The sequence below is a fragment of the Lepidothrix coronata genome, unplaced genomic scaffold (assembly GCF_001604755.1).
Source record: "Lepidothrix coronata isolate B3197 unplaced genomic scaffold, Lepidothrix_coronata-1.0 Scaffold86, whole genome shotgun sequence".
Taxonomy (NCBI): Eukaryota; Metazoa; Chordata; class Aves; order Passeriformes; family Pipridae; genus Lepidothrix; species Lepidothrix coronata.
The window spans coordinates 1298924-1306889 of NW_016690266.1; the positions used below are offsets into that span (position 1 = coordinate 1298924).

The window sequence follows — 7966 nt, forward strand, 5'->3', positions numbered from 1 at the left end:
GGCATTTTTATATTTTCTTTATTAGCTGTACTTAGTAGCCTTACAAAAATGTTTCAACTCACTGAAATGATGTCTGTGTTTGTGACACACCACCATACAGGTAATTAGCAGGTTGTTTAGGCACTGCAGAGTAACTTTATGATACAATTCAAACCTATATTGGAATCAATGGGAAGAATACACTTGTATAGTTGCAAAGCTGATTTAGAAGTCGTATTTAAGCTTAAGTACAATGGCAGACACAGACCCAGGAGCCCATTATCAGAGATGGCCATATACACTTTTCATTTGCCTCAAGGTGGCTCTGAGCATTCATCACTTTGCAGAGCTAAGAATACAGCAGCATCCATACACCCACTCATACATGAGCCACGCTAATTCCATGTGCAAAACCCAAACCACTAATGACATTTCTACCATGAAAAGAAAAATAAGCAGAAGTCCATAGCCTGATTACAGCTGACACTGTAGCAGCTGCATGAAAATTTTCTATTAGATGGGTTACATGATGTTATTCACGGTGACAGACATAATAACACGAAGCTAACATTAAGTGTTTCTACTGAAGTTAACTGTATCTAATAAAAGCCAGTACTGGATCTAATGGTTTTGGCAGTCAGATTGAAGAAGTGGGAAAAAGTGGAGATCAGAATCACCGGTAAAGCAATATGAACAATTTTATATATTTGATATTCAACAGATGCAACAAGTACTGATACTACATTCACAAAACCTAGATTCTGTAAGGACTACACATATAGAAAAGTAAATGATTTCTGAAAAGAACATATATTGCTTGATGATAAAAGATTACTTTTCTTAGCTGAGTGTGAAATACAAGTGATTTAAGTACAGCAGTTGAACAAAGCAAATTCTCTCCTCTTAGTGCTTGAATAGTAAATTGACTGTTATATGTTCAGTTATTACACTAAGAGTTGACAGTTGATACATTTCGTTATTCAATTCCTTTTGCTTTCAATTCTGATCGAACCCGCTGAAGATAACCAGGATCAGGGTAACCAAAACTAGGAGAAGAAAATAATTGTTTGAGCTACTTCTGCAATGAAGCACTTGAAAGTTCTACAGAATCTTCCCATCAAAATCTTTTTAGAAATCTCTTTACAAAAGTTTTATGCACTTCTTGCCCTACAGAGTAAACAGACCCCATATTGCTGGTCAGAGAAGTGGTACTGACAGGGTAAAGCTACAAACTTAAGGAGTTGCTGCATTTTGTTGTCCAAACTGACAATAAGGACTTGATTTTCAAAGCTGCCTGCTGTGTCTCTTCAAAATGATAGGGTGTTTGGGTGTACATCTTTCTAAAAAGAAAAGTCAGATCCGAAGTGTATCCAAATGAGCATTCAAATCAGAAACATAATGGCACCTCTGGATTTTTAAATAGTGCATCACCAGAAGTGTGTATGAAGTAGATGATAACCAGGGAGAGAATTTGTGCAGAGTGGGGGATAAAGTGAAACTGATACTTTTTGCTCTTTTATGATCCTAGCCCAGTCAGGAAGATCTAGACACAAACCTTTAGAGCTTGCAGGACAATACCTGGCCCTCAGAGGCTGCAACAAGCCCTGGAAGGACACGAAGGGCTGATCCAAGCCTCCCTCATGTCTCTGCTGTACAGCTCCCACTCAGTACCAGTGATTGCTCCATCTGCATGTCCTTGCCTTTATCTACAAGTGCAGCGAGTCCTCAAGAAACGCTGAATAGAGTTGTCATCTACTCAGAAAATCCTATGATAGCTTGAAAGACCAAAATGGGGAAACCCTTTCTGTGGATGGGGCCAGGACAATGTCCTCTGTTCTGATCAGAGTGCCACTAAATGCTGCACAACTCATGGTTCCTACCACCTAAAAGGACATGACCATATCTGTACTACAATCTCTTTCTTCTTGCTGCTAGCTCTGTTACGTAGAATTTCAAATCATATTTTACAAAGTCTGAGTCCAATCTTTACTGGGATCATAATGGACCAGCACCTCCTTCTGCAAAACAGCAGGTAACAGGAGAGGTTGAGATCAGGAGTCTAACCTTAGGTGCTATCAAGAGCTTGCTGTTCAGTCCTATACTAGAAGTAATTTCTAATCAGAGCAGTTATTAACTAAGTGACTTACACAACTCACTGGTGATTGAGTGGCCTGAGGGGAAACAGAAGACTAAGTTCATCCTTGTTCCATCTGTCCAAGTAGGTGAGGGTGGTTCATGTTTGGATCCACAGAGCATTTCACAATCACTTTGTTAGTGACAAAATTTGAAAGCTCTAATATGGAAAATATTCAGGGCAGCCTTCCTGACTCATCTGAGTAGCAATAATATTATATAAAGAGAACACTACTTACTTGGTAGGCCCTCCAGTCATGGCAGTTTTGTGATGAATATCATTCCATGTGATAACATTTTGTGCACCAGTAGTACGTGACTGCCCCACTGTGAAAATCAGTTTTTGGTCAAAGGCCCTTCTGAGGAGCTCCAGAATTTGTCGCCCTTCCACATTGTCAGGTAAATACGCTGTCCGGAAAGTTGGGTGATAAGGTTGCCCTGGGTTTGGATGGTTGCTCTGTTTTGTAGAAAAACAAAACAAAAACACATTGTATATCATAAATGCTTTGAAAGCATGAAAATTGTACATCCCAGCTTTCAGAATACTTTTAATCTTGGCTTTTATTCAGAAGGATATAGCATGACTGATGACTGATCTTGGGGAGGTTTTTTTCATCAGATAGTTTCTTTCACATAAGTTTCATTCACATTTTCTTGTCATCACTCATGCATCCATTGTCATTTTTAGATTTGTTTTTTCCTTCTTCCCTCTCCTCAGTGCATGTCACTGTACCCCTGACTTTTTTATTTCCTCCATCCTCAGTCCTAGTCATGAATCCAAGCACATAACAAATGCTGATTTCTCACCTGGAAAGCTTACAAGCCAGCCTGCTATTCATTTTTGTCCATTGCTGTTTACAGAGAAGAGAATGCCCCAGAGAATCATTATACTCACAAAACCTTGTTTACATGATATCATTCCACAGATTTCAGTTCAGTTATTCCCAAGGTATAAATTAAAGACAGGCAGCTCTGTCCTGGTGCATATAAAACAGAGGGCCACCATCTGACCATTTAGTTCCTACTATAATACTTAATAGCACCTAAAAACACTGAATTAACTACTCGTAGATTTATACAGACCAAAGAAAGGTCTTTCCTGGACTTGAATTAAAATAATGGGAAAATAGTTAATTTTATATTCAATATTGGTTTTGTTGTGGGAAAAATATCTTTTAGGAATCTTTAAATACACTTACAGTTTGAATACCACCTTTCATGTTGTAGCTAATTTCGATAGTACCACAATAGCCATAACCAGGAAGAGAGAGTGGCATGTATCTAGCTGACATTGTTCCCTCTGGTTGGTCTCCTTTCATGACTCCGTAGACGGTATTACAAACAGGACAAACTTGCTTAATAGTCATGGCTTGGTCAATGCAACTTTTGCAAAATGCATGTTTACACTTTTGCAGTGTTTCTTTATTCTTAATTCTGTCCATGCAAATTGGACACTCATCACTGTCTTTTTCTTCTGTCTTTGCCTTAGCCTGTCCTTCTGGAGTAAGATTATTCTTTTGCGTGACATTTGGTGTTTTCTTAAGTGCTCCTGTAGCTTCTTGAGAGCTGAGATCAGAGGCCAGTGGTGCCTTATTTTTGGTTTGTGCTGAGTCTTCAACGTTAAGAAGGTTCATAATGCGCTTTTCAGCAGCATAAAGATGGTCTAGTAAACCCCTTAAGATTAATTTGTCTTCCTTCTTCTTAAGTTTTACGTGAAGATCTTCCAATTGTTTTTCTCTGAGTAGCATATTTAAAGTTTTCTTCTGATCTTCTGAAAGCTTCAGGCTGATGACTTTTTCTCTTAACATTGCAGAGGCACTTTGAAATGCATTGATGAAACTTTCAGTAGCATGCGATGACATATCAAAAGTTTGGATCTTAGGCCTAAATAGTATAAGCGTCTTCTGGTCATTTGAATTGTCTTTGATTTCTATTCTTGTATTAAACTTGTCTTCAATGTTTTCAAGTTCTTTCTTTAATACGGTTTCCAACAATTTAAACACAGAAGAATCAACTGCAATTTCATCCCTATATTTGTACAGTACAGATGATACTTTCATATTCTTTTCCGCTTGGCTGTTCTTACCTTCCTTTGCTAGAAATCTTTTGGCAGCTAAAATCTCACTCTCCGGACCACGGAGTAGGAACTGATTCCCTTCTGCTTTAGCAAGGAGATTACTAAACCTTTCATTCAATTTCATTATTGTCTCCCCTAATGGGTAACTGTTTGTTATGGGAATTTTTTCCTGTTTCAGATCTCCTACACTTCTCTGAAAAGTACTGATAAAAAAATCACTAGCTGCTTGTAATGATGCTGGATTTTTATCGGAAGTTAAGTATATTGATGTGGTTCCATCTTGACTGTCTTTAGTTCTTATATGCACTCCAAAACGTTCATGAAGTTCTTTGATTTCTTTTTTGCGGGTATGACTAAAATACTCATAGAGAGCTGTCATAACTGTAAGATCATTCATTTCTTCAGTATTCAGACCATTTTCACCTTTCAAACCATTCTGACTTTCAGAATGAGAAAATTCATGGTTTGGGTCATTGCCTGCAAGGATACCCTCAAAGTAGCGATAAGCTTTTTCAATATCTGTAAAATCTCCTGTCAATTTCTCAAAGCCATCAATGTCAGGGTTTCTTTCTCTCTTTAAGTTTGGACACATGATGGTAATTTTCTTCATTTGCTCTTTGGAGAACATACTGGCATTCAAAGTAGCAGATACTGTAAGAAATATCTAAAGAAAAGACAAGAATATATCAACATTAGTTTTTCCTAAGGTTCTCTGCTTGCTGCTTCTATATTTTGAGCAGAGAAGCCCTGTTCGTCTCAGTAGGGGCAGATTACAATAAGCACACTTGCACACAGTGTTTCTTTTATGTCATGAATAAGGACATTACACACAGGCAAATAACACAATCTGCTTCTAAGTCAGCAGCAAAAATGAAATTTGTTAATGTCATTGGCATTGCAGGAGCAGAAACAGTACCTTTGCTACTTAGTTTGAGACTGTGACCAGCACTCTCTGCTCCCAACCTCTGGCAACAGAATTAGCATAACTAATGCCATTTTACAAGGCAAACAGCCATCCTCTGCCACTGAGCTCATTGTGTATTAGTCCCTTTTCCCCTCATTATCAGGCCCTAAAAGTCCTGCACGCCAAGTAGACAAGGCAAACAGATTTCTTCTTCCCCTCCCTATCATCCTCAAGGTTTCTGGGCACCAGGCTGAGCAGTGCCCTCCTTAATGGCCTTGAAGGTTCCAGGCACCTTGCCAAACAGGTGGTGTTGATTCCATCACAGAACAGGGAGGTTTAGCAGCACTGTCTACAAAATCAACTAGTTACAAGTCCTAAGTGGGAACTCAGACTGAACTGCTGCTGGATGATGAGATTCATGATCCATCAGGGGCCAGGCACACCTCTACTGCCCTCTGCTTCCTTTGAGGACTGAGTGGATGACCCATATGCTTTTGTGTGCTTTTTGAGCCTAGATTGTGTTGTTCTATCAATACAGCAAGCCAAGTATTAAGATTTGACATGATTTGGGGCCCAGGTCACTAGAAACAATAAACTAAGCTGTGCTATCAAATTGTCCTCATAAAATTGTCCTGTACTGATTCTGCTTGTGGAAATTCTGTGCTATTCCAATCATTAATTCTGTGCTATGCTAATCACAAAATCATATTAAAAAAACCCACAAAACTTTAATTGTAACTACAACTTAGTGCCATCATTATTCTGCCAAGGATCCCCAAAAGAATCTTTCTGTTCCCTTAGTGTCGGGTGACACAGACACAACATGTTTTAACAGCACATATATTTCATTGTTCTTTATTTATTAGACTTCCTAAATTTCCCTTATTAATTTTCTTAAAAATTTCCCCAGAGTCATGCTTTAGTAACTCAGATTTAAGGCAAAAAATAGGATTCTGAAAAATAATAACATGTTCACATGTCTACTTTGCACAGACAAAAGGATAGGGAAATTTGCAGTATACTGGTACAGATGCCAGGTAAGCACTATGCTAGCACGTGCTATATCTCAAAAGATATGTCTATGCTACCATGCAAAATAGGGTAAACCCTCTGAGCTGGATATCAGGGCCTCAATAGAACCACATTCACATCATGTAGCCTGGCCCTATCTCATGTCCCTAACACACAACTGATCTTTAACTTTTAGTTCAAAGTGTCTGAAATCATGTTTGCTGTGCTCCATCACATCAGAGCAGATTTTTTCAACACTGAGATAAGAGATAGAAGCAATTAGGGCTGCTTGAAGATGGAAAACATGCTGAAATAGTGTTAGAGATCTGTGTATCTGAAAGGGATCCAGATCTCATGCAATTCATCCACCTTTTGGGAGCAGCCTATCCTCTGAAACTTAGCAGGGCAATGCTTTGGGGAGTAGTGGTTGACATGCTGGAAAACATGCAGCCTGTAAACATGTGTGGATTGACCTCTGGTTCAGCACTCGGAAGTCGTTCCCGGCCCACATTTTATTTACTAAGATTATGTTTGCTCGACATTTGCTCAGCATGAAATATTGAAGTACAACATAAAGGACTACATGGAACTACAAGCAGGGCAGGTTGTGACACTGCTCCTCCCGATGTACCTTTTTGGTAAGGACTTCCCTTGCTGTATCCCCATGGCCATTGGCTGCCCACTGCTCCTGCTGGGGCAGGACAGGGCTGGCAGGGACATCGTAGCTGGTGGAGGCCTGCACTGGAACCCGGCTCTTGCTCTGGTCCCCCTCTCCTGGCTGGATGACTATCTTCAGGCGTTTTGCACCCATTTCCAAAGTGTGATTCGTGCGGGATTCCACGCTCTTCTTATCTGCAGTAATTTGAGGGACAGGCAGACAAGGCTGATAAAGTTACCTGAAAACGTACTGGCTACCAGTGTTGCCCATAAAATCAGATTTGTTACCTGGTGTGCAAGCCAGCCAATAATTACACGCTCCAGAGAGATACATTTATTTCAGAGTTGTGCAAGGCTGGGTGCTCAGTGGTATTCCATAAACCAAGCATGCCCCAACTGGCACCGTTATTTATACACAGAAACTCAGAGTTAGTAACTTTCCAAGCACAGCCCTTCTATTACAATTGGTTAGTAATTTCCACACAAGTTACATAACCCCAGCTAACTTTTATGCACACTCAGGGGAAGGGTCTTCACCTCAGCAGGGGTCTTTTTGACCTGTAGGCGTGATTTTTAGCATTATAATGAATATAGTTCAGCTGTAGGGTACATGGACCTTGAGTACTTCGCCATGTTAGCAAAAACATAGACATACATCAGCAGCTTGATTTACTACATCCTTAAAGATTGTTAGTGCACGGATGCCTGTAACTAAGGGATGCTCGCTGCTACCTGTCCCACTGATTAGTTCTCCTTTCTTGCTGATTAGGCTCGAAAGTAGACAAAAGTCTTACAGCAAAGAACATCCAGACTTACGATAAACTTACTTCTTCTTGACACATTCCACATTTTGCAACACTAGTGGCCCCAGAGACCCCCTGCCCTGCCCTATCCACGCCCTGCCCAAAAGATGGTGCCTTGGCGGCCATTTCCAGCCCCTCACACGGCTCAGCTGCTCCCCCCACCCCGTCCCGTCGAGCCGCGCCCTCCGCCCTGTACCTCGCTCCTCATGGAAGTCCACCCAGTAGGTGCCGGGCTGGGGGCCTGGCCGCACGTTGCATTCGCCGCCCCCCGACCGCTTTCCCGACTGGAAGTACGCATGGAGCTTGAGGATCGCCTTCTCGCCGGGGTCGGGCTCGGGGCTGAGCCGCACGAGCAGCGGCGCCGCCATGATCGCTCCCGCCGCCCGCTTTCGCTTTCGTTTC

At 41.0% G+C, this 7966-nt stretch overlaps 1 protein-coding gene across 2 annotated transcripts; it reads right to left on the bottom strand.

The window, feature by feature from the left end:
* Positions 1 to 659: 659 nt before the first annotated feature.
* Positions 660 to 7963, bottom strand: DTX3L (deltex E3 ubiquitin ligase 3L). Of its 2 annotated transcripts, none has more exons than XM_017820887.1 (5): positions 7761 to 7963; positions 6736 to 6956; positions 3312 to 4853; positions 2352 to 2569; positions 660 to 1025 (listed from the first exon to the last, which is right to left on the bottom strand). In XM_017820887.1, exons 1-5 carry the CDS (start codon positions 7930 to 7932, stop codon positions 956 to 958), a joined length of 2223 nt encoding a protein of 740 aa, XP_017676376.1. In that variant the 5' UTR covers positions 7933 to 7963; the 3' UTR covers positions 660 to 955. The 2 variants fall into 2 exon arrangements, with proteins under 2 accessions (XP_017676376.1, XP_017676377.1); XM_017820888.1 differs by lacking the exon at positions 7761 to 7963 and adding an exon at positions 7589 to 7636.
* Between the last annotated feature and the right edge of the window lie 3 nt (positions 7964 to 7966).

Excerpts from the sequence above, each read along its gene's own strand:
- DTX3L (XM_017820887.1), bottom strand. The coding sequence starts at position 7,932 with ATGGCGGCGCCGCTGCTCGTGCGGCTCAGCCCCGAGCCCGACCCCGGC. Across the intron at positions 6,957-7,760 it reads GGACTTCCATGAGGAGCGAG|ATAAGAAGAGCGTGGAATCC; the intron begins GTACAGGGCGGA and ends AAATTACTGCAG. Across the intron at positions 2,570-3,311 it reads TGAAAGGTGGTATTCAAACT|AGCAACCATCCAAACCCAGG; the intron begins GTAAGTGTATTT and ends TCTACAAAACAG.